The sequence below is a fragment of the Salmo salar genome, chromosome ssa10 (genome assembly GCF_905237065.1).
Source record: "Salmo salar chromosome ssa10, Ssal_v3.1, whole genome shotgun sequence".
NCBI lineage: Eukaryota > Metazoa > Chordata > Actinopteri > Salmoniformes > Salmonidae > Salmo > Salmo salar.
In genome coordinates, this window is record NC_059451.1 from 114,585,545 (window position 1) to 114,612,934 (window position 27,390).

A 27,390-nucleotide genomic window follows, 5' to 3' on the forward strand; every position below is an offset into this window, starting at 1 on the left:
TGCACCAGTCCCTCCTGCAGCAAAGCACAACATAATGCTGCCACCCCCGTGCTTTACGGTTGGGATGGTGTTCTTCGGCTTGCAAGCCTCCCCCTTTTTCCTCCAAACATAACGATGGTCATTATGGCCAAACAGTTCTATTTTTGTTTCATCAGACCAGAGGACATTTCTCCAAAAAGTACGATCTTTGTCCCCATGTGCAGTTGCAAACCGTAGTCTGGCTTTTTTATGGCAGAGATGAATAATATTGAAAGTATACTTATAAAATTCCCCTCAATGTAAAGTTTAAGTTCAAATAATGCAACAAAATCTTCTTCAACTATAAAAATAACGTTTCTCTGTGGGACAAGGATTGTCCCAACTTTCAAGAATACCTGAGTTAATTTCCTGCAATTCTACACATTTTGACATGAGGCTGAGAGAAAATGTTGCAGTTTTAAAGCTAATTTCCTGTAATTCTAAACATGTTTTTCATGACTTATAACATCTTCATATGCTATCTATGGGGCCCGAGCTCCGGGTGACCCCAAGCCACACCCTGCAGGGGCTGTGGGGTTGTGTGCTACACCAGTGCTCCTAGTACGAGTGAGAACATGAAGTGTTTGTTGTCATTCAACGAGAGATGACTAGTTTTCATGCAAATTGTTTCACTCGAGAAATACTGCACCAATAATCTAAGCTAGATGTAAAATTGCACAACTAAGACTTCCTCGGCAAAAAGGTCAAAATGTATGACTGACTTATTGATTTATTTGACTATTTTGAGGAAGTGTTTCTGTCTGTGTTGTTGCTAGGGTAGCCAAGCGGGACAAACAGCAGTAAAATGTATGCTTTTTTTCACGTTTTTCAACGAACATCTTTAGGGGGTATGAGAGCACAGACAGTCGCTTTGCCTAGCAGAGTTCTGAGGACACCTTAACTGTATGATGAAGCCTGATAACACTGTGTCCTCTCCCCGTGGTCAGGCCACAGTAGAGTCCAGCATGCCTCCAGAACTTGTGTGTGTTAGTTGTACACGGTATGTATAACGCTGTCTCCTCTCTCTCTCCAGTATCATGCCTCGGAGTCCTACATCCAGTGAGGAGGAGATGGCCCAAAGTTTCTCTGACGGCTCTGGAGGTTTTGAGACAGACAGCTCAAAGGAGGAGCCTGGCCATGGAGGACCTGGAGGGGAAAGGGCTAGCAGGAGGACAGACAGGAGGGCAGAGAGGGACAGGGCTGCCCGTAGGGAGTCACTGGAATTCTGTGTGGTCATCCCTGACCTGCAGCAGTCTGTGAGTACACACTTATCTCGTTGTACACTGTTTTCTTATCATACTGCAGGAGTATGCTACACTGTAAAAAATAATGTATTGTTTCAACTAATTATTATTAAGTAATTGGTTCCATAGCCTTTTTTTGGGGGTTACTCAACTTTTCGATCCAAGTATTACCTGAACCCAAAAAATATAGTTGGCCAAACTTAGATAAAACTTGAGAAACTTAGGCATAAATTCAGTCAATTTTAAATGATGTGTTTGCTTAACTCATATGTTTATTCAACCATAATTATTATTTGGTCATCTTACCTAAAAAAAAGCTGTGGAACTAGTTACGCACACACAGCTTTTAACATACAATGTTTCCAACATACGTATTTAACACACGTTGAGCATTTACACAGTAATTCATTTTCAACGTGTCCTCACAACCTCCTGGTCTCATGGCATTCCAATGTTCCTGCTATGCCACTATGTCTGTCTCAATTATCAGTTAATCTTACTATTCTCTCATAATTGATATGATTCACTTATTTCAGAAAAAAAAAAATCTGTATTGTTGTCTGTTGGTGGGGCATCTAACTCTGTTTTAATGTTACTTCTTGATCACTATGATAAAAAACATCATTTTTCTTGAGTGTATTTTTAACAGCTGAGATTTACTTTCAAGTCCAAAGTGTAGAAATACAGGTGAAATCAGACATTGACACAGACATGGTGGGGTAGCAGCAAGATTGGAATGCTGTGAACCAAGAAACTGTGAGTTCAAATCCCAGGTGAAGACATATGAATTACTGTGTAAATGATCATGTGCAATGTGTGCCAAATATGTATGCTGAAAACATTGTATGTATAAAGCACTCTAACTAGTTCAACAACCTTTTAGGTGGATTAATTTATGAGACAATTTGAGCAAACACATCATTTTAAGTTGACTGAATTTTTGCCTATGTTGATTAACTAAAATAAGGCTGTTGAACCAGTTACTTAATAATAATTAGTTGAAATAACTCAAAGTTTATAAAACATTTTTTACCTTGCATCTAAATCCACTGTAAAGTCAAACCATAACTACCTTTCACTTTTCAACTGTGTGGTCATTCCTGAACCTTTTTTAAAACATATTAGTCATTTAGCAGAAGCTCTTATCTAGAACGACATACACTCAGTGAATTCGGCTAAAATAGCTGCTATCTGCAGAATCAATGCTAGTGAGAGTAGATGAAAAGACAAGTACAATAGTCTGGGCTACAACATAGTTTACCCACTGCTTTGCTCTAGGCTCCAAAACCAGTAGTTCTACTGCACTGAAAATAATTGGGGTGCTGCGCGCTGGTTGGAATTACAACATGGTTACTGCAGTTTGTCACTGCATGTTGCTGATGTGAAAGACTGTAAAGCAAAAAGCTGTAAAAAAAAAAAAAAAAAGAGATCATAGCAATTGTGGAATATGTGGGATGTTTGCCCCAGCCTAGCAGCATAAAGTCAATGTGAAAGAGTGAGCTACAATAGCTATGCACTGTATGTTGTATAAGCTAAATGTCACACTGTTCTCAGCCAAGCAGTTTGATAGACATGAATGAGGGAGAAAAAACAGCTATTGGAAATCGGTGGCGAGGTTATTCTGCCACAGAAATACACACTTGCAAGTTGAGTGCTGCTGTTTTCAAATGCCTTATCACAAAAGAACATGCACCCTCAAATAAACCAATAAGAAAAATGATTTTCTGGATAACAGGCGTAACGCTCTGCTATAATCCTTACTAATTGATTGAACTAATTCCAGTTATTGTTTTTCCACCACCAATACTGTGTAACGGGCACCTCTGCCAAACAACTTTATGAATATGAAATGTCCTGCTTCTGTAGAGGAAAGGCATAGCTAATTACTGAAACAGAATACTGCTAGGAGACATTTCCATGCTGTTTTATACTGTGATTCCTAATCTTTTCTACTGTAAATAAAAGCCTATTTATTCACAGACACTGGTAGCTTGGCAAGGAGACGTGAGCTATTGTTTCTCCATCTGTTAGCACCTGCTGCCAGAATGTTAAATCTGCATGTGTGTTTTGTGTTTGTTTGTTTTGGAGCAGAAATGTATGTTTTAAACCCAAAGCTAAATGTGTCGTCTAATGTTTTGGAGCAAAACATATCAAACTCCAGGTTTGTATAATCTCTGAATGTTTTGTATTTGTGTTGCAACAGAAGGTTTAAAACTGACACCACTGTGTGCAGAGATGTGCAGTATTTATTTTACATGTATTTGAAATACATATTTTAATTACTTCTGAGTATTTTGTCATTTGAATTACACTGGGTTGAACTATAGTCCAATGTATTTTGTATTTTCAAAATACTGTCATTTGTGTTTTCAAAATACTTTTCCATTCAATGTTTTATAGCAGTTCAGATTTTGTGCCCCCCTTTCACCCTGCATTAGTATCAGAAGTCTAATAGCACTATGGTGTGATAGAGTGTCTGCTAAATGAACAAAATATAAATATATATGTGAAAATGTTGATAAATAATGTACTTGATTTGGTTGTGATATGAATGCACTAATTGTAAGTCGCTCTGGATAAGAATGTCTGCTAAATAAGTAAAATGTAAATGTAAAAATGAACAATTGCAAAGCATGCTGAGTATTATTCTAATGAGCTCTGCCCCGAAACAAGGCCAATAATAATACCCATTGTGCTTTGCAGTTAATTTGGGTTTGTTCATTTTCACATATACATTTACATTTTGATCATTTAGCAGACACTCTTATCCAGAGTGACTTGCTCAACTAAAGTAGATAAACAACACCATATTACAGTCATTTTTGTAACCGGTACTGAGAACGTTGTTGCTATTCAGGCTGTCTACTTGCAGGAGTAATTTTTAATTTGAAATACTAAATGCATGTATTTTAATTAAATACTTTACAGAATACAAGATTATTTTGATACACTGATCTTTATGGTATTTTCTATCTGTATGTATCCCTGATTGTGTGTGTGTGTTTTGGAGCAGAAACGTATGAGGTTTAAGCCCGAGGCCACGGTGTGGGTTGCTAAGCAGCAGATCCTGTGTACACTGACCCAGACTTTGAGGGATGTGCTGAACTACGGCCTCTTCCAGCCCGCTGTGGAGGGCCGAGAGTCCGGCTTCCTGGATGAGGAGTGTCCCCTTAAAGACTACCCCACTCCCACCAACACTAAGGGGGTCCCCACTCTGGAGGTACAGGAACCATTCAGTTCTCCATCCCCCAGGTCCAGCACTAACCCTAACCTTAGTCCGAACCCTAGACCTAACCCACCGTACCCTAACCCTAACCCTGAGACTACCCCACCCACCACCAGCAAAGTGATCCCTGGTGGTGCAGTAACAGTTCTGCTCCATAAGTCTGTATGGTCAAATCACTGATTTCTCCACAACACACAGTACCTTCGTCAGACTAGCACATTTTGATCCAAGAGTGGATCTTCGTCACGTCACAGAGAGGTATTCTTGGCTCAAAATGTTATACTAGCCCATAAAGTATGTGGTGGAGAAATCGTTTGTGCATCGCATGCCCTACTTAATTTCTCCAGTACTGCTCCATCACGCAGGACCAGTCCTGCTGTATTGTCAAACATACGTTACTGATTGTTCAAAAATATACCTTATTAGGCTAGCACAACGTTGCTGTGGATTGTGTGTGCAGGCCCTGTCTACTTCATTTCTTAAGCACTGTTCAATCCCTGGGATCCAGTCCTAACACAGCACTGGACATGCTGATGTATACCACCCAGGGCTGCTGTAGCCCACCCAGGGGTGCTGTATACCACCCAGGGCTGCTGTAGCCCACCCTGGGCTGCTGTAGCCCACCCTGGGCTGCTGTAGCCCACCCCATCCTACAGAAGCACTTCTCCTGTTTGATCATTATAAAAGAATCTCATCTGGAAGAATTCAGCCACTTAATGAATGATCAAGGGACTGCATCACTATAACAAGTCTTTGTTTTCCAAACAGCTCAGCTGAATTGTGATGAGGCAGCATAGCTGGAAACTCCCTCATGGCTCTCCCTGGCTCTGTTCTTTGTTCTATATCTCCTCAGTCAGGGGGGTCCCCTGGTATCGCTAGTACTTGACTGAAGTTTTAATTACTGGCTGCCTGCGCGATCTTCTCTGGTAGTATTAAATATATAGATCATCATCAGCAGTGCTGCCAGATGGGTATGATAGTGACTGGTTGTTTAATCAGGGTCATTGGGAGATGATTAGAAGTGTTGTGTCGTTGACTATCATTAAATGTGAAGACTGTATATTATCAAATCAATTCTCTGTGTGTAATTCAATTACGTGATTAAACTAATCATGTAACTTTAATTAACTAGGAAGTCGGGGCACCACGGGAACATGTTGTTTATAGACTTTCAATTTTCCGAATATAACTCAAAACAGTTGCTTCTTAATGAATTTTACCTCATCAGTCTCATTACTGAACGTCGCAAACCCTTGGATATCTACACGAACCCTAGCATAGAATCATGAATCAGCGATATATAAATTGGCTTAATTATTTATTTACTAACTAACTTAATCAATCACAAAATTACATAAACACACACAAATAGTTAATATATTGGTTACTACATGATACAAAGAAAAAGTCCCTAGCGGACGAAACCGATATGATGGCTTGGTAGACAAAGGAAAAGGAATGGGGACCAAGTGCGGGAAACTCATAGAGGATTACTACACTCATAGAAATTGCTAATACTTTGAACATGAACAACCGCTCATTCGAAAAGAAATTGCAATTGACATATTTACGAGTGTCTGCCTTTGTTTTCCCTCTCAGTGATTGCCGGTCTGTCTGCTGGATGGAAATGTTCTTAGATTGGATGCGTTTACCAGACTAAAGTATTTAAACAGCTGCAGTCTGAATAATTGTTCTTTACTTTGTAGATGTCTTTGCCATTTCAACGTGGGAATGATCTCCACGTTCTCTGGTCTTGTCCTTTGGTAGAGTTGTACGTACATTTCACACTATTTAGATGTAAACCTCATAATTGAGAAGTGCACACAACCAAAGACACAGTAATGTGTGTTTCCTGTCCTTCATGAGATCACCAAATGAAACACACTCGACATGACTGTCCCTTTAGTGTCCACGGACCATTCCCACATTCTCAAAAATATAAATATTGTTTAATTCTCCCATTTTGGGGATTAGGTGTTTTGGCAAGGAGAATGCCTTTGTTCTCCATAGGCTCTCTCCCGCCATACTGAGAGTTTCTACCAGGAATTTATGACCGTTGTAAAACCTGATGTGGGAGAATAAGTGAGAGGGGGTGGAGACACGATATACACCCAAAAGGGCTACGTCGTGACAGAAGTCTTGACAAGTCTTACACTACATCATAATGTATTATACTTTTTTGGCTTTAAGTAAAGTGTTGAAGGAACGTTTCTTCTTCCATTTGCAGTTCCGTTACAAGAGCCGGGTCTATCAACAGCCCAATGTGAATGAGAAGCAGATCGCCAAAATCCACACGCAGGTGAGAAAAATACATTCTATTTATTTTCGCTTCTTTCAGGATGTACAATAGATTCATTATATTCATTTAAATGAATGTGAATATCAATGGCTGGTGTAAGTTCTTGTATTGGAACGGGTGAAAGCTATACCTTGGACAGTTATACCCTGTATCCAACATTTCTGTAACCATGTTGAAAAGGTCAATGTGAAAAGGAAATGTCAAGGCCAGTAGAGTTATTACAGTCGTGTGGAAAAAGATATTATTAAGGGAGCTTGTCTTTGATATATTCATTATATTATGAGTGAAAGAACATTTCAGGTCCTCTCCCTGTAATGCTGATAGAATTAATGCCCTATTAATCTACAAGCTGAATATAAAGTGTGAATTATTGAAGTGTAGAATTTCCATGGGCTCACTATTCAGCAGGTATGTATTTAACATGATTCAGTATTTGATTGAGACAGACAGACAGCTGAGTCCAGGACAATTCCCATCAATGTCCTCCTTCTGGATCAAACAGGAATGCCATACTAAATCATTTACCCATCGAATTCCCTTCACACTGTTTTCCCTGGTCTTTCAAGTTCACTGTGTGTGTGTGAACTGCTTATACAGTATGTGCACTGGCTGGCGTAAGTCCCCCTGCAGTGTCTCTGTCCTGCCTGAAGGCTGCAGACAAGCCTTTCTCCCTCACTGCCTGCTGCTGTTCAGCTCAGCTCTGGGACCTGCTCTCTTAACTATTTATAAGTGGCCTCAAAAGCAGCATGTGTCCCTGGATCAGTCCTTGGGAAAGCACCATGAGAGGAACAGCAGTGGAGAGACCTGAGGAACCATCACGTGACACCCATACCTCAAATCAAATCAAATGTTTTTTGTCCATCTGCCGAATACAACTGGTGTAGACTTTACCATGAAATACTTGCATACGAGCCCATAACCAACAATGCAGAGTTAAAACATATAAATAAAATAGTAACAGAAGAGGAACAAAATCAAATACACAAGAATGGAGCTATACACAGGGAGTACAATATCAGTGTGGAGCTAAATACAGGGAGTACCAGTACCAGATCAATGTGGAGCTATATACAGGCAGTACCAGTACCAGATCAATGTGGAGCTAAATACAGGGAGTACCAGTACCAGATCAATGTGGAGCTAAATACAGGGAGTACCAGTACCAGATCAATGTGGAGCTATATACAGGGAGTACCAGTACCAGATCAATGTGGAGCTATATACAGGGAGTACCAGATCAATGTGGAGCTATATACAGGGAGTACCAGATCAATGTGGAGCTATATACAGGGAGTACCAGTACCAGATCAATGTGGAGCTATATACAGGGAGTACCAGATCAATGTGGAGCTATATACAGGGAGTACCAGTACCAGATCAATGTGGAGCTATATACAGGCAGTACCAGTACCAGATCAATGTGGAGCTAAATACAGGGAGTACCAGTACCAGATCAATGTGGAGCTAAATACAGGGAGTACCAGTACCAGATCAATGTGGAGCTATATACAGGCAGTACCAGTACCAGATCAATGTGGAGCTATATACAGGGAGTACCAGTACCAGATCAATGTGGAGCTATATACAGGGAGTACCAGTACCAGATCAATGTGGAGCTATATACAGGGAGTACCAGTACCAGATCAATGTGGAGCTATATACAGGGAGTACCAGATCAATGTGGAGCTATATACAGGGAGTACCAGATCACTGTGGAGCTATATACAGGGAGTACCAGATCAATGTGGAGCTATATACAGGGAGTACCAGATCAATGTGGAGCTATATACAGGGAGTACCAGATCAATGTGGAGCTATATACAGGGAGTACCAGATCAATGTGGAGCTATTCACAGGAAGTACCAGATCAATGTGGAGCTATATACAGGCAGTACCAGTACCAGATCAATGTGGAGCTATATACAGGGAGTACCAGTACCAGATCAATGTGGAGCTATATACAGGGAGTACCAGATCACTGTGGAGCTATATACAGGGAGTACCAGATCAATGTGGAGCTATATACAGGGAGTACCAGATCAATGTGGAGCTATATACAGGGAGTACCAGATCAATGTGGAGCTATATACAGGGAGTACCAGATCAATGTGGAGCTATTCACAGGAAGTACCAGATCAATGTGGAGCTATATACAGGCAGTACCAGTACCAGATCAATGTGGAGCTATATACAGGGAGTACCAGTACCAGACCAATGTGGAGCTATATACAGGGAGTACCAGTACCAGATCAATGTGGAGCTATATACAGGGAGTAACAGTACCAGATCAATGTGGAGCTATATACAGGGAGTACCAGTACCAGATCAATGTGGAGCTATATACAGGGAGTACCAGTACCAGATCAATGTGGAGCTATATACAGAGAGTATCAGTATCAGATCAGTGTGCAGAGGTACGAGGTATTTGAAGTAGATATGTAGATGAAGGCAGGGTAAAGTGACTAAGCATCAGCATAGATAATAAGGTATTTGAGGTAGATATGTATGTGAAGGCAGGGTAAAGTGACTAGGCATCAGGATAGTTAATAATAATGTATTTGAGGTAGATATGTATGTGAAGGCAGGGTAAAGTGACTTGGCATCAGGATAGATAATTATAAGGTATTTGAGGTAGATATGTACGTGAAGGCAGCGTAAAGTGACTAGACATCAGGATAGATAATAATAAGGTATTTGAGGGAGATATGTACATGAAGGCAGGGTAAAGTGACTAGGCATCAGGATAGATAATAATAAGGTGATTGAGGGAGATATGTACATGAAGGCAGGGTAAAGTGACTAGGCATCAGGATAGATAATAATAAGTTATTTGAGGTAGATATGTACATGAAGGCAGGTTTAAAGTGACTAGGCATCAGGATAGATAATAATAAGGTATTTGAGGGAGATATGTACATGAAGGCAGGGTAAAGTGACTAGGCATGAGGTTAGATAATAATTAGGTATTTGAGGTAGATACAGTGGCTTTGCGAAAGTATTCACCCCCTTGGCATTTTTCCTATTTTGTTGCCTTACAACCTGGAATTAAAATAGATTTTTTGGGGGGTTGTATCATTTGATTTCCATCACATGCCTACAACTTTGATGATGCAAAATATTGTTTATTGTGAAACAAACAAGAAATAAGACAAAAAAAACAGAAAACTTGAGCGTACATAAGTATTCACCCCCCCAAATGCAATACTTTGTAGAGCCCCCTTTTGCAGCAATTACAGCTGCAAGTCTCTTGGGGTATGTCTCTATAAGGTTGGCACATCTAGCCACTGGGATTTTTGCCCATTCTTCAAGGCAAAACTGCTCCATCTCCTTCAAGTTGGATGGGTTCCGCAGGTGTACAGCAATCTTTAAGTCATACCACAGATTCTCAATTGGATTGAGGTCTGGGCTTTGACTAGGCCATTCCAAGACATTCAAATGTTTCCCCTTAAACCACTCAAGTATGGCTTTAGCAGTATACTTAGGGTCATTGTCCTGCTGGAAGGTGGACCTCCGTCCCAGTCTCAAATCTCTGGAAGACTGAAACAGGTTTCCCTCAAGAATTTCCCTGTATTTAGCGCCATCCATCATTCCTTAAATTCTGACCAGTTTCCCAGTCCCTGCCGATAAAAAACATCCCCACAGCATGATGCTGCCACCACCATGCTTCACTGTGGGGATGGTGTTCTCAGGGTGATGAGAGGTGTTTGGTTTGCGCCAGACATAGCGTTTTCCTTGATGGCCAAAAAGCTAAATTTTAGTCTCATCTGACCAGATTACCTTCTTCTATATGTTTGGGGAGTCTCCCAAGTGCCTTTTGGCGAACACCAAGCGTGTTGGCTTATTTTTTTCTTTAAACAATGGCTTTTTTCTGGCCACACTTCAGTAAAGCCCAGCTCTGTAGAGTGTACGGCTTAAAGTGGTCTTATGGACAGATACTCCAATCTCCTCTGTGGAGCTTTGCAGCTCCTTCAGGGCTATTTTTGGTCTCTTTGTTGCCTCTCTGATTAATGCCCTCCTTGCCTGGTCTGTGAGTTTTGGTGAGCAGCACTCTATTGGCAGGTTTGTTGTGGTGTCATATTCTTTCCATTTTTTAATATTGGATTTAATGGTGCTCCGTGGGATGTTCAATGATAGGGATGATTTTTTTTAACCCAACCCTGATCTGTACTTCTCCACAACTTTGTCCCTGACCTGTTTGTAGAGCTCCTTTTGCAAGGCACTGTATGTACATGAAGGCAGGGTAAAGTGACTAGGCATCAGGATAGATAATAATACGGTATTTGAGGTAGATATGTACATGAAGGCAGGGTAAAGTGACTAGGCATCAGGATAGATAATAATAAGGTATTTGAGGTAGATATGTACATGAAGGCAGGGTAAAGTGACTAGGCATCAGGATAGATAATAAGGTATTTGAGGTAGATATGTACATGAAGGCAGGGTAAAGTGACTAGGCATCAGGATAGATAATAAGGTATTTATGGTAGATATGTACATGAAGGCAGGGTAAAGTGACTAGGCATCAGGGTAGATAATAATAAGGTATTTGAGGGAGATATGTACATGAAGGCAGGGTAAAGTGACTAGGCATCAGGATAGATAATAATTAGGTATTTGAGGTAGATATGTATGTGAAGGCAGGGTAAAGTGACTAGGCATCAGGGTAGATAATAATACGGTATTTGAGGGAGATATGTACATGAAGGCAGGGTAAAGTGACTTGACATCAGGATAATTAATAATAGTTGTAAAATAAAGACCATGTAGCAGCACATATGATGAGTGTAAATGTGTGCGTGTGTAAATGTGTATGTATCTGTGTTTGTGTTGTGTCGATCTGCATGTGTGTGTTATGTGTGTTTGTGTGCGTATGTAGTATACATGTATGTGAAAATGTGTGGGGTTTCTGTGGGAGTGTCAATGTACTGTATGTGAGTGAGTGTGTATATGGTTTAGATATATAGTCTAGTGAGTGTATGTAGGGTCAGTGCAAGATAGAGTCAGTGCAGATAGTTTGGGTACTATTAGTTGACTATTTAGCAGTTTGGCTATTTAGCAGACTTATGGCTTGGGAGCAGAAGCTGTCACGGAGCCTGTTGGTCCGAGAGCAGATGCTTCGGTACCATTTGCCTCAGCAGTCATCTGTCACTTACACATCCCTCCCTTCCTCCCTCCCTCTCTCTGCTTTCTCTCTCAATTCAATTCAATTCATGGGGCTTTATTGGCATGGGAAACATACGCTAACATTGCCAAAGCAAGTGAAGTAGATATTATACAAAAGTGAAATAAACTATATAAATGAACAGTAAACATTACACTCACAGAAGTTCCATATGAATAAAGACATTACAAATGTCATATTATGTATATATAAAGTGTTGTAACGATGTGCAAATGGTTAAAGAACAAAAGGGAAAATAAATAAACATAAATATGGGTTGTATTTACAATGGTGTTCCTTCTTCACTGGTTGCCCTTTTCTTGTGCAACAGGTCACAAATATTGCTGCTGTGATGGCACACTGTGGTATTTCACCCAGTAGATATGGGAGTTTATCAAAATCGGGTTTGTTTTCAAATTCTTTGTGGATCTGTGTAATCTGAGGGAAATATGTGTCTAATATGGTCATACTGTCATGTCTGCTCCCACTCTTCCCTCCCCTGGCGCTTGAGGGCGCCAGGCTGCCCTGCATCACACATTCCTGCCATCAATTATGCACACCTGCCATCCCTCGTCACGCGCTTCAACGATATTGGACTCACCTGGACTCACTTATCGTCTGTTTATTACCTCCCCTATATTTGTCAGTTTCCCTGCTCTGTTCCCTGCTGATGCATTGATTGTTTTTTGTCTTTGTTTTCTTGTATGTTGATGCTGTTCCTGTTTCGTTCCATGTCCGTTCCTTATTAAATGTTTGACTCCCCGTACCTGCTTCGTCTCTCCAGCGTTATCACGTGACAGAATGCATCAGCCATCACACGAAGCATCGGGGACGGCTGGCGTTCCGGGTAGTGTGGTGGCATCGGCTCTGGGTCACCACCGATGGAACCGGGGATGCCTAAGCCAGACAGTCGGGCTTTCACGCCCTGGCTGGCTCGAGAGGTTTCCTTGCCTCGGTTGGCTCGGCGGCTTCCCATCCCATGTCACTCTCCATCGGATCATCGGGCTCCCTCGCTGCAGCAGGATCGACAGGCGTCTTGCCTCAGTCGGATTGTCTGGCTTCCATGCCACAGCCGGCTCGCCAGGTTCTCACATGCCTGCCGGTTCGTTGTGCTCCCACGCCCCAACCGGCTTTCCTCGCGCCCATATCTCGGTCGGTTCGCCCAGGTGGGACGCCAGGTGGCGCCCCTAGAGGGGGGGTACTGTCATGTCTGCTCCCGCTCTTCCCTCCCCTGGCGCTTGAGGGCGCCAGGCTGCCCTGCATCACGCACTACTGCCATCAATTACGCACACCTGCCTTCCCTCATCACGCGCTTCAACGATATTGGACTCACCTGGACTTATCATCTGTTTATTACCTCCCTTATATTTGTCAGTTTCCCTGCTCTGTTCCCTGCTGATGCATTGATTGTTTTTTGTCTTTGTTTTCTTGTATGCTGACGGTGTTCCTGTCTCGTTCCATGTCCGTTCCTTATTAAATGTTTGACACCCCATACCTGCTTTGTCTCTCCAGCGTCATCACGTGACACATACATTTGGCAGGAGATCGCTCTCTCTCTCTCTCTCTCTCTGATCTGATCTGATCTGATCTCTCTCTGTCTCTGTCTCTGATCTGATTTAATCTCTCTCTCTCATAGCTTGTCTTCTCTTGAGAGCCAGATCTGCCAATGGCGTCCTCTATCAATATCAAGGCCATGCTCACTGAGTCTGTACATAGTCAAAGCTTTCCTTAATTTTGGGTCAGTCACAGTGGTCTGGTATTCTGCCTCTGTGTACTCTCTGTTTAGGGCCAAATAACATTCCAGTTTGCTCTGTTTTTTTGTTGATTCTTTACAATGCTTCAAGTAATTATGTTTTTGTTTTCTCATGATTTGGTTGGGTCTAATTGTGTTGCTGTCTTGGGTCTCTGTGTTGTCTGTTTGTGTTTGTGAACAGAGTCCCTGTACCAGCTGGCTGAGGATCATTTTCTCCAGGTTCACCTCTCTGTAGTTGAGGGCTTAGTTATTATTCAGATTCAGATTGTTTAATAGTCATATGAACAGGGTCTCAGGTGTGATTGCAGGGTACAGTGAAACTCTTAGACTCTGAGCTCCAACATGCAGGACCAAGTGAAATAAAATAATGAAAATGGTAATAAAAAACAACAATAGCACTATATAATAACAACAACTGTAGCAGTGATGAATAAATACATGGGAGGGGGGGGGGGGTCCATAGGGGGAGAGGGGAGCAGGTACCTGACTAGTGCTGGCTGTTCAGCAGCCTGATGGTCTGAAAGTAGAAACTATTGGCCAGTCTTTCAGTTTTTGCCATGATGCTCCTGTACTGCCTGTATCTGAGTGACTGAAGCGGGGAGAACAGGGCATGGCTTGGGTGGCTGGGATCCCTGATGATCTTCTTGGACTTCCTGTGACACCTGTTGTTGTAGGTGTCCTGTAGTGTAGGAAGTGTGCACCCAATGGTGCGTTTGGCTGCACGTATCCCCCTCTGAAGAGCCTTGCGGTCCACGGCTTGATACAGCCTGACAGTATGCTCTCGATGGTGCTCCTTTAGAACACTGTGATGGGCCCTCTAGGACAGGCCAAATTTCTTCAGCATCCTGAGGTTGAAGAGTCGCTGTCGTACCTTCTTCACTACGGTGTCCTTGTGGCTAGACCATTTCAGCTTCTCTGAGACGTGTACGCCGAGGAATTTGAAATTATTGACTGTCTCAATGGCAGCCCCGTTGACGAGGATGGGGATGTGTCCAGCCTGGTTCCTCCTGAAGTCCACAATCAGCTCCTTTGATTTGCTAACATTGTGAGAGAGGTTGTTTACCTGGTACCACACTGTCAGAGTGCCTACCTCCTCCCTGTAGGCTGTCTCGTCATTGTTGGTGATCAGGCCTTCTACTGTTGTGTCATCAGCGAACTTGATGATGGAGTTGGAACTGTGTGAGGGCACGCAGTCGTGGGTATACAGGGAATACAGGAGGGGACTGAGGACGCATCCTTGTGGGGTCCCCGTGTTGAGGATCAGTGCCGAGGAGGTAATGTTGCCTAACTTCACCACCTGTGGGGCGGCCCGTCAGGAAGTCCAGGACCCAGTTGCATAGGGAGGAGTTCCGACCCAGGGCAGTGAGCTTTGTAATGAGCTGATAGGACACTATGGTATTGAAGGCCGAGCTGTAGTCGATGAAAAGCATCCTCACATATACATTCCTTTTGTCCAAGTGGGTAAGGGCAGTGTGCAGTGCAATGGCGATTGCATCATCTGAGGATCTGTCAGGGCGGTAGGCGAATTGTAGAGGGTCAAGGGTGTTGGGAGGGAGGAGGTGACATGGTCTTTGACTAGCCTCTCGAAGCACTTCATTATGACGGAAGTGAGTTCAGTTACTTTGCCTTTCCTGGGTACAAGGATGATGGTGGACATATTGAAGCAGGTGGGTATAGAGGCCTGGGCTAGGGAGAGAAGGTTGGAATGTTTGAGAATCGCTTCTTTTTAGGTGGTTGTAGAATTGAATTGCTATTTTCTGGATTTTTATAATTATCAGGATTCATCCTTATTCTGATCTGCATGCATTGTTTTGGTGTTTTACTTTGTACACAAAGGATGTTTTTGTAGAATTCTGCATGCACTCTCAATTTGATGTTTGTCCCATTTTGTGAATTCTTGGTTGGTGAGTAGACGCTAGACCTCACAACCATAGAGGGCAATGGGTTCTATAACTGATTGAAGTATTTTTTGCCAGATCCTAATTGGGATGTCAAAAGTTATGTTCCTTTTTATGGCATAGAAGGCCCTTCTTGCCTTGACTAAGATCGTTCACAGCTTTGTGGAAGATACCTGTGGTGCTGATATTTAGACCAAGGTAGGTGTAGTTTTTTGTGTGCTCTAGGGCAACAGTGTCTAGGTGGAATTTGTATTTATGGTCCTTGCAACTGGACATTTTTTGGAACACTATTATTTTTGTCTTACTGAGATTTACTGTCAGGGCCCAGGTCTGACAGAATCTGTGCAGAAGATCTAGGTGCTGCTGTAGGCCCTCCTTGGTACAGTAGACATTTGACTTCAGATTCTAGTAGGGTGAGGCCAGGTGCTGCAGACTGTTCTAGTGCCCTCGCCAATTTGTTGATATATATGTTGAAGAGGGTCGAGCTTAAGCTGAATCCCTGTCTCACCCCACGGCCCTGTGGAAAGAAATGTGTGTTTTTGCCAATTTTAACCACACACTTGTTGTTTGTGTACATGGATTTTCTATTGTCGTAAGTTTTTCCCCCAAAGCTGCTTTCCATCAATTTGTATTGCTGACCCTCATGCCAAATTGAGTCAAAAGCTTTTTTGAAATCAGCAAATAATGAGAAGTCTTTGGCTTCGTTTTGGTTTGTTTGTCAATTAGGGTGTGCAGGGTGATTTGTACGGTAATTTGTCAAAAAGACAATTTGACATTTGCTCAGTACATTGTTTTCACTGAGGAAATGTACGAGTTTGCTGATTTTCCCAAGGTTGGTGTTGACACATATCCCACGATAGTTATTTGTGTAAAATTTTTCTCCACTTCTGTGGACTTTTAGGATACATAAATACCACAGGCCTTTTTGTATTTTGTCCTGTAGTTCATTCAATATAATTGGAGAATCCAGTGGGTTCTGGTAGTTTTTAATAGCTGACTCTAAGATTTGTAATTGATCATGTATATGTTTTTTCTGTTTTTTCCTCTCTCTCTCTTTCTTTCTCTCTTTCTCGTTCTCATTTTCTCTCTCTCTCTCTATATCTCTCTTTCTTTCTCTCTTTCTCATTCTAATTTTCTCTCTGTCTCTCTCTCTCTCTCTCTCTTCTCTCTCTCTCTCTCTCTCTCTGTCTCTCTCTCTCTCTCATCTGATTCTCAGTCCACTGGGTAATGTTCATTAGTCACAAAAGAAAATTGAGGAAGGGAACCTGAACCTGAACTTGTCCAATAAGAAACGCTCATTTTAGTTTTTCTTGTTTTGCTACGTTGTACACCAATGAATATGACTCTGGTGTTCACCTGTCCGTCTCTCTCTCCATCCCTCTCTCTACATGCTCCCTCCTACCCCTAGGCCAACTACAGGAAATTAATGGATCACATTCAGCATCACCAGCTGGATAAACTAGCAAAAATGCTGGAGAAAGGCCTCGATCCCAACTACCACGACCCAGACACTGGTGGTACGCTACACACACACACACACACACACACACACACACACACACACACACACACACACACACACACACACAGACAATGATTCAATGTGATGTGTTTTGTTTTATACAGCATCTGCTGCTAAGGAGTAAACAATGTCAGGTCAATTATGAATGTCTTAGTTTACTGACGAGAGAAATTAGAGATCAGCTCTCCTCAGATGAAAGTTTATGGCTACAGTACAATTTCTTGTGTTTTTGTGCACCTCATTCTGTTGGACGTATATAGGGCGGGTTTCACAGACAAAGCCTAGTCCTGCACTAAAAATATATTTTGATGGCCATTCTTCATTGAACATGCCGTGTAGTCCAGACAAGGATTAAACTATGTCCAGGAAAAGTACCCATAGTTGATGTTAATACAATAAACAAAAGTTTCTGTTTAAAAAAAAGCTCTATAACAGTAAACAGCATGTTGTGTGTTTGTATTGTAGAAACTCCACTGACCTTCGCAGCCCACCTGGACAATGTGGCGCAGGTCGTCGTTGTACTGAAACACGGTGGAGCACATCTTGACTTCAGATCACAAGATGGGATGACCGCTCTCCACAAAGCAGTCAGGGCCAAGAATCAGGTCACACTGAAGGTTATCCAGCACCTCTATTATTTTTTATAGCTTATATAATAAGTTGGCCCCAATTCACTCTCCACTCCTTCCCCTCGGGCTTACCCTTTGATGTGTGCAGATCTGTAAGGTGGAAGCAATATAGTGGAAGCTCCACCAATACCGCTTCATCTGCACCCTTCAGGTCTGCAAACATGGATGTGTTAGGGCCAAGGGATGAGATAGAGAAAGAATTGTGATCGACTGATACTCTTAGATGTTATGAACAATCTATCCCATAACACCCCACAGTTAGGTGTGATAGTTGAAAACGCCCTACATAGACAGACATAACATATTGTAAAGCAATATATAGGTTCATACATGTTTACAACAAGTTATAAACCATTATACCTGCAGGCTTTAAGTAAAGTGTTTCTCCGGGTGAAGTTTCCCCTACGTACATATGAAGGATCAGCTTCCCCTTCCCCAATCCTAACCTTATCTATCAGTGGGGGAAATGCTAAACTTACCTAAGGTCAGCATCTAGTGGCAACTTCTTTCTCACCTACCCTCGCTGTCTCTCCTCAGGCTCTACTGGAACTAGGCGCCTCCCCAGACTACAAGGACAGCCAAAGTCTGACCCCCCTCTACCACACAGTCCTGGTGGGAGGAGACTCAGGTTGCTGTGAGCTCCTGCTGAGGGCCCGCGCCACCGTCTCCTGCCACGATGAGAATGGCTGGCATGAGATACACCAGGTGTTGCTGTTGTGTCTAATAATTATAATACTAATGATTGATTGGATGTATATAGGGCTTTTCCAAAGGCTCAATGTTATATATGGTATTATAAGCTGGGTGGTTCGAGCCCTGAATGCTGATTGGCTGACAGCCGTGGTATATCAGACCGTGTACCACGGGTATGACAAAATATTTATTTTAATTACGTTGGTAACCAGTTTATAATAGCAATAAGGCACCTCGGGGGTTTGTGGTATATGGCCAATATACCATGGTTAAGGGCAGTATCCAAGCACTCCGCGATGCTTTGTGCATAAGAACAGTCCTTAGCCGTGGTATATTGGCCATATACCACACTCCTTGTGCCTTCTTGCTTAATTAAAGCGAAGAGCGTCAGTTCATCTGCCACCAATGTGGTCTTCTCAGTGGTTTAGAGGAGACCCACGTTTAAGTAGCCATCACACTTTATAAAACCACATTTTAACCCAAGCCATCGCTATATGGACTCTCTTGAATAAGCTATCTTCTAGTTGATTATAGATGTTAGCCTTTTGATAGACCTTGGAGAAACAAGCTTTCCTAGATCATCAGGGGCATAACAACAGTAAGATGCAGTATATTTTAAAGCTCAGCACAGATGGTACTCTGACTGACATCTAGTGTGCAGATCAAGACACTGCATGGAATATGTGTATGACTCCTGAGTGGGTAGTCTATTCAGTAGTTCCCAAACTTTTTATATTCCCGTACCCCTTCAAACATTCAACCTCCAGCTGCGTACCCCCTCTAGCACCAGGGTCAGCACACTCTCAAATGTTTTTTGACATCATTGTAAGCCTGCCACACACACTATACGATACATTTTTTAAACATAGGAATGAGTGGGAGTTTTTGTCACAACCTGGCTCGTGGGAAGTCACAAAGAGCTCTTATAGGACCAGGGCACAAATAATAATAATACTCAATAATTTTGCTCTTTATTTAGCCATCTTACATATAAAACCTTATTTGTTCATAAAAAATGTGAATAACTCACCACAGGTTAATGAGAAGGGTGTGCTTGAAAGGATGCACATAACTCTGCGCTGTTGGGTTGTGTTGGAGAGAGTCTCAGTCTTAAATAATTTTACACACACAGTTTGTGCCTTTATTTATTTTTCATGCTAGTGAGAGCCGAGAATCCACTCTCATATAGGTACGTGGTTGCAAAGGGCATCAGTGTCTTAACAGCGCGAGCGCAGCCCTATCCAGAAATCTGCCAGTGTCTTCTGATTAAATTCAATTTTCACAGAACCGCTTGTTGCTATTTCGATGAGGCTCTCTTGTTCAGATATCGGTAAGTGGACTGGAGGCAGGGCATGAAAGGGATAACGAATCCAGTTGTTTGTATCGTCCGTTTCGGGAAGTGCCTGTGTAATTGCGCACCCAGCTCACTCAGGTGCTTCGCTATATCACATTTGACATTGTCTGTAAGCTTGAGTTCATTGGTACACAAAAAATCATACAATGATGGAAAGACCTGTGTGTTGTCCTTGTTAATGCAGACAGAGAAGAGCTCCAACTTCTTAATCATAGCCTCAATTTTGTCCCGCACATTGAATATAGTTGCGTAGAGTCCCTGTAATCATAGATTCAGATCATTCAGGCGAGAAAAAACATCACCCAGATAGGCCAGTCGTGTGAGAAACTCATCATCATGCCAGCGGTCAGACAAGTGAAAATTATGCTCAGTAAATAAAACTTTAAGCTCGTATATCAATTTTTTTTTAAAGTGTCAATACTTTGCCCCTTGATAACCAGCGCACTTCTGTATGTTGTAAAGCGTTACATGGTCGCTGCCCATATCATTGCATAATGCAGAAAATACACAAGAGTTCAGAGGCCTTGCTTTAACAAAATTAACCATTTTCACTGTAGTGTCCAAAACGTCTTTCAAGCTGTCAGGCATTCACTTGGCAGCAAGAGCCTCTCGGTGGATGATGCAGTGTACCAAAGTGGCGTCAGGAGCAACTGCTTGCACACGCCTTACCACTCCACTATGTCTCCCTGTCATGGCTTTTGCGCCATCAGTTCAGATACCAACACATCTTGACCACCAAAGTCCATTTGATGTCACAAAGCTGTCCAGTACTTAAAAAATATCCTCTCATGTTGTCCTGGTTTCCAGTGGTTTGCAGAAGAGGATGTCTTCCTTAGTTGACCCCCCATTAACGTAACGGACATATACCAGGAGCTGGGCCAGGCCCGCCACGTCTGTTGACTCATCCAGCTGTAACGCATAGAATTCACTGGCTTGTATGCGAAGCAGTAATTGTTTCAAAACATCTCCTACCGTGTCACTGGGCGGCAGGTAGCTTAGTGGTTAGAGCGTTGGACTAGTAACGGGAAGGTTGCAAGATTGAATCCCTGAGCTGACAAGGTAAAACATCTGTCGTTCTGCCCCTGAACAAGGCAGTTAACCCACTGTTCCTAGGCCGTCATTGTAAATAAGAATTTGTTCTTAACTGACTTGCCTAGTTAAATAACGGTAAAATAAAAAAACTGATGCATCGTGAAACAGTGTTGTTTGATGAAGAAATTGTCTGTATAGTTTTTTTTGCCCTTTTCCCCCAGAATTGTCCCAGTCATATCTGTGGCAGCAGGAAGAATTAAGACCTCCACAATAGTATGGGGCTTGCCTGTCCTAGCCACTTGGTAGCTCACCATATAAGATGCTTCTAGCCCCTTCTTATTAATGGTATCTGTTGCTTTTAATGTCTTACTACTCAAAAGTAGTCTTTATTCTTGCTCAAAAACTCCTGTGGCTTATTTTTCAAATGGTCATTTTTCGTTTCTAAATGTCTGCGCAATACTGAAGGTTTCCTGCGAGAGAGTAATGGTTAATGTGATTGGCTGTTAATTATTTGACTAGGCTACCTGTATTTGACATTGTGTTGTTAATTTCGCTGAACACTAGATGGTTTAATTTTATTTTTGGCAGTGAAACAAGGCTACTCAGGCGAGAATAAAACCTCAACCAAATGTATAGCCTTGTTGGAAAATATAAATGTACTGTTTGAAAAAGTAAAGAAATTATTATTATTATAATGACATTTTTATTTGAATAGCATTTTGATTTGGCGTACCCCCGACGGCATTGTGCTTACCCCTGGGGGAACGCGTACCCCAGTTTGAGAATACCTGGTCTATATATCATCCACGTGAACACAAACCAGAATAGACTTCTCTTGCCAATCAATGACTTTCTAAATGTTTGGTTGGTCATATTTTCCTATGATAGTCCCGGTTTGCCTTATGTAAGTTACTGTATGGATTGTTTCATTTTCTTTTGTTTTGACCTGGTCTTTGTGATGTCTTCTGTGTTTGTGTGTCAGGCGTGTAGATATGGACATTATTTGACTTGGTCTCTGTGTTTGTGTGTCAGGCGTGTAGATATGGACATTATTTGACTTGGTGTTTGTGTGTCAGGCGTGTAGATATGGACATTATTTGACTTGGTGTTTGTGTGTCAGGCGTGTAGATATGGACATTATTTGACTTGGTGTTTGTGTGTCAGGCGTGTAGATATGGACATTATTTGACTTGGTGTTTGTGTGTCAGGCGTGTAGATATGGACATTATTTGACTTGGTGTTTGTGTGTCAGGCGTGTAGATATGGACATTATTTGACTTGGTCTCTGTGTTTGTGTGTCAGGCGTGTAGATATGGACATTATTTGACTTGGTCTCTGTGTTTGTGTGTCAGGCGTGTAGATATGGACATGTCCACCACCTGGAGCAGCTGTTGTTCTATGGAGCAGATATGGGTGTCATGAACGCCTCTGGAAACACGGCTCTACACGTCTGTGCTCTATACAAAGAGGTAAGAGACCAGAGTTCAAATCATCAGAGCACCAGAGCACAAACCACTAGGGCGGCATGTAGCCTTGGGCCAGTAACCCGAAAGGTTGCTGGTTCGACTACCCAAGGTGAAACATCTGTCGATGTGCCCTCGAGCAAGGCACTTAACTCTAATTTGCTCCAGGGCGCGCCATACTGCTATGCCTGACCCTGTAAAACAACTAATTTCACTGCATATATCTGGTGTATGTAATATAATCAGCAGTCCATCTACTGTCCAGAGGGGCTTTATATTGTACCATCTACTATACAGAGGGGCTTTATATTGCAACATCTACTGCACAGAGAGGCTTTATATTGCAACATCTACTGTACAGAGGGGCTTATATTGTACCATCTACTGTGCAGAGGGGCTTTATATTGCAACATCTACTGCACAGAGAGGCTTTATATTGCAACATCTACTGCACAGAGAGGCTTTATATTGCAACATCTACTGTACAGAGGGGCTTTATATTGTACCATCTACTGTACAGAGGGGCTTTATATTGCAACATCTACTGCACAGAGAGGCATTATATTGCAACATCTACTGTACAGAGGGGCTTATATTCTACCATCTACTGCACAGAGGGGCTTTATATTGTACCATCTACTGTACAGAGAGGCTTTATATTGCAACATCTACTGTACAGAGGGGCTTTATATTGCACCATCTACTGTACAGAGGGGCTTATATTGTACCATCTACTGTACATTGCTTTTATTATACCACTAGTACATTATAATGGTAGTGAGTACATTGTATTGGTGTACTAGTACATTGTATTGGTATACTAGTACATTGTATTGGTGTACTAGTACATTATATTGGTATACTAGTACATTAGGCCCATAGTAAACAGGGCTGGGGTCAATTCCGTTTCAATTTGGTCAATTCAGGAAGTAAACCGATTGACTGAATTGAAATGTAATTGACCCCAATCTTGATTATGTTATTAGCAAGGGGGCAATTAGGATGAATAAATATCCTGTTGATTCTTCACATGGGTAAAGATTGACTGGATACACTGATGAGAACCGATCTGAGATGGACACATCCTGAGGGAACACTTCCTTGGGGAACACATCCTGGGGGAACACATCCTGAGGGAACACATCCTGGGGGAACACATCCCGGGGGAATACATCCCGGGGGAATCCATCCCGAGGGAACACATCCTGAGGGAACACATCCTGGGGGAACACATCCCGGGGGAATACATCCCGAGGGAACACATCCTGAGGGAACACATCCTGGGGGAACACATCCCGGGGGAATACATCCCGAGGGAACACATCCCGAGGGAACACATCCTGGGGGAATACATCCTGGGGGAACACATCCCGGGGGAACACATCCCGGGGGAATACATCCCGAGGGAACACATCCCGAGGGAACACATCCCGGGGGAATACATCCCGAGGGAACACATCCTGGGGGAACACATCCCGAGGGAACACATCCCGAGGGAACATATCCCGAGGGAACACATCCCGGGGGAATACATCCCGAGGGAACACATCCTGGGGGAACACATCCCGAGGGAACATATCCCGAGGGAACATATCCCGAGGGAACACATCCCGAGGGAATATATCCCGAGGGAACACATCCCGAGGGAACACATCCTGGCGGAACACAAGACAATATGGTCTTAACATCAATGGCTATGGTATCTAGTTTAAAACCACAGTGATCAATATTTAGACGGCTCTATGTAGTTTAAATGTTAATCTATCCACTGTCATATGAACCCCAGAGGGTATGTTTGGCAGCATGAGTGAAGGATGCTTTGTTGCGATATAGGAAGCCGATTCTAGATTTAATTTTGGATTGGAGATGCTTAATGTGAGTCTGGAAGGAGAGTTTACAGTCTAACCAGACACCTAGATATTTGTAGTTGTCCACGTATTCTAAGTCAGAGCCGTACAGAATAGGGATGCTGGACGGGCGAGCAGGTGCGGGCAGTGATCGATTGAATAGCATGCATTTAGTTTTACTTGCATTTAAGAGCAGTTGAAGGCCACTGAAGGAGAGTTGTATGGCATTGAATCTCGTCTGGAGGTTAGTTAACACAGTGTCCAAAGAAGGGCCAGAGGTATACAGAATGGTGTCGTCTGCGTAGAGGTGGTTCAGAGAATCACTAGCAGCAAGAGCAACATCATTGATGTATACAGAGAAGAGAGTCGGCCCGAGAATTTAACCCTGTGGCACCCCCATAGAGACTGCCAGAGGTCCGGACAACAGGCCCTCCGATTTGACACACTGAACTCTATCAGAGAAGTAGTTGGTAAACCAGGCGAGGCAATCATTTGAGAAACCAAGGCTGTCGAGTCTGCCAATAAGAATGTGGTGATTGACAGAGTCGAAAGCCTTGGCCAGGTCGATGAATACGGCTGCACAGTAATGTCTCTTATCGATGGCGGTTATGATGTCATTTAGGACCTTGAGCGTGGCTGAGGTGCACCCATGACCAGCTCTGAAACATAGCGGAGAAGGTATGGTGGGATTCGAAATGGTCGGTAATCTGTTTGTTAACTTGGCTTTCGAAGACCTTAGAAAGACAGGGTAGGATAGATATAGTTCTGTAGCAGTTTGGGTCTAGAGTGTCACCCCCTTTGAAGAGGGGGATGACCACGGCAGCTTTCCTATCTTTGGGAATCTCAGACGATACGAAAGAGAGGTTGAACAGTCTAGTAATAGGGGTTGCAACAATTTCGGCAGACCATTTTAGACAGAGAGGGTCCAAATTGTCTAGCCCGGCTGATTTGTAGGGGTCCAGATTTTGCAGCTCTTTCAGAACATCAGCTATCTGGATTTGGGTGAAGGAGAAATGGTGGGGGCTTTGGCGGGTTGCTGTGGAGGGTACCGGGCAGTTGACTGGGGTAGGGGTAGCCAGGTGGAAAGCATGGCCAGCCGTAGAGAAATGCTTATTAAAATTCTCAATTATAGTGGATTTATCGGTGGTAACAGTGTTTCCTAGCCTCAGAGCAGTGGGCAGCTGGGAGGAGGTGCTCTTATTCTCCATGGCCTTTACAGTGTTCCAGAATGTTTTTGAGTTGGTACTACAGGATGCAAATTTCTGTTTGAAAAAGTTAGCCTTAGCTTTCCAAACAGCCTGCGTATATTTGTCCCTAACTTCCCTGAAAAGTTGCATATCACAGGGGCTATTCGATACTAATGCAGAACACCACAGGATGTTTTTGTGCTGGTCAAGGGCAGACAGGTCTGGAGTGAACCAAGGACTATATCTATTCCTAGTTCTACATTTTTTGAATGGGGCATGCTTATTTAAGATGGTGAGGAAGGCACTTTTAAAGAATAGCCAGGCATCATCTACTGACGGGATGAGGTCAATGTCATTCCAGGATACCTCGGCCAGGTCGATTAGAAAGGCCTGCTCGCAGAAGTGTTTTAGGGAGCGTTTGACAGTGATGAGGGGTGGTCGTTTGGTCGCAGACCCATTACGGATGCAGGCAATGAGGCAGTGATCGCTGAGATCTTGATTGAAATCAGCAGAGGTGTATTTGGAGGGCGAGTTAGTTAGGATGACATCTATGAAGGTGCCCGTGTTTACGGATTTGGGGTTGTACCTGGTAGGTTCATTGATAATTTGTGTGAGATTGAGGGCATCAAGCTTAGATTGTAGGATGGCCGGGGTGTTAAGCATGTCCCAGTTTAGGTCACCTAGTAGCACGAGCTCAGAAGATAGTTGGGGGGCAATCAATTCACATATGGTATCGAGGGCACAGCTGGGGGCAGAGGGAGGTCTATAGCAAGTGGCAACATTGAGAGACTTGTTTCTGGAAAGGTTCATTTTTAAAAGTAGAAGCTCGAATTGTTTGGCTACAGACTTGGATAGTAATACAGAACTCTGCAGGCTATCTTTGCGGTAGATTGCAACACCGCCCATTTTGGCAGTTCTATCTTGGCGGAAAATGTTGTAGTTAGCGATGGAGATTTCAGGGTTTTTGGTGGTTTTCCTAAGCCAGGATTCAGACACGGCTAAGACATCTGAGTTGGCAGAGTGTGCTAAAGCAGTGAGTAAAACAAACTTAGGGAGTAGGCTTCTAATGTTAACATGCATGAAACCAAGGCTTTTACGGTTACAGAAGTCAACAAATGAGAGCACCTGGGGAATGGGAGTGGAGCTAGGCACTGCAGGACCTGGATTAACCTCTACATCACCAGAGGAACAGAGGAGAAGTAGGATAAGGGTACGGCTAAAGGATGGGGGAGCAGTATGGGGGACCATGGGGGACCAGTATGAAAAAGGATGTCATCGCATATGTAGGAGGTGGGACAACATGGTTGGATAAGGCATACTGAGCAGGGCTAGAGGCTCTACAGTGAAATAAGACAGTAATCACTAACCAGGACAGTAATGGATGAGGCATATTGATATTAGAGAGAGGCATGTGTAGCCAAGTGAACATATGGTTCCAGTGAGTGGTTGGGCTGACTGGGGACACGGAGATTCAGACAGTTTGCAGGCCGATGCTAACAGATAGTAGGCCGGGGCTAAACAAGCTAGCAGTTAGCAGACCCGGGCTTGCAAATTATCCTTTGGAGGACTTCGCGATGGGGGTAAGTCTGTTTTTGCCTCTTCGTGCGGTGACGTCGATAGACCAGTCGTGGAATTAGTAGGGTTCCAAGTAGCTCTAGGTAGCTAGCAGGCCGTGGTTAGCAGAATGGGCCTTCAGCGGAGGCCTGAGGGGCCTTTTGGAATCCTCGGGCAGATTATGTCGGTATTCCAGTCGTAGAGGATCGGCGGGGTTCCGTGCCCCGTACCGGCAGTAGAAGGGGTCCGGATATTGTAGCCCAGGAGTGGGCTTCGGTGGTAGCACAGGAGCCCTGGCCGGGCTAGCTTCAGGCTAATTGGTGCTTGCTCCGGGATGGAAACGCTAGCCAGGTGTAGTCACCCGGGATTGCGGTTAGCTAGTTGCGAAGATCCAGATGAAAATGTACAGAGTTTGCGGTAGGAATCCGGGGATATGGAGAATTTTTGTATATATATATATATATATATATAGGTCCGTTATGCTCTGGTTTGAGTCATGTTGTTCGAACT

General features: G+C 43.1%; 1 protein-coding gene across 1 annotated transcript in view; it reads left to right on the plus strand.

Moving 5' to 3' along the window:
• Positions 1–1,055: 1,055 nt before the first annotated feature.
• Positions 1,056–27,390, plus strand: part of LOC106561615 (SH3 and multiple ankyrin repeat domains protein 2) — a 163,025-nt gene continuing 136,690 nt past the window's right edge. Inside the window, exons 1-7 of the mRNA XM_045688461.1 lie at positions 1,056–1,274; positions 4,276–4,482; positions 6,716–6,787; positions 17,008–17,116; positions 17,587–17,738; positions 18,288–18,455; positions 22,182–22,298. Coding sequence (XP_045544417.1) covers positions 1,056–1,274; positions 4,276–4,482; positions 6,716–6,787; positions 17,008–17,116; positions 17,587–17,738; positions 18,288–18,455; positions 22,182–22,298 — 1,044 coding nt within the window. The remainder of the gene's footprint in view (positions 1,275–4,275; positions 4,483–6,715; positions 6,788–17,007; positions 17,117–17,586; positions 17,739–18,287; positions 18,456–22,181; positions 22,299–27,390) is intronic.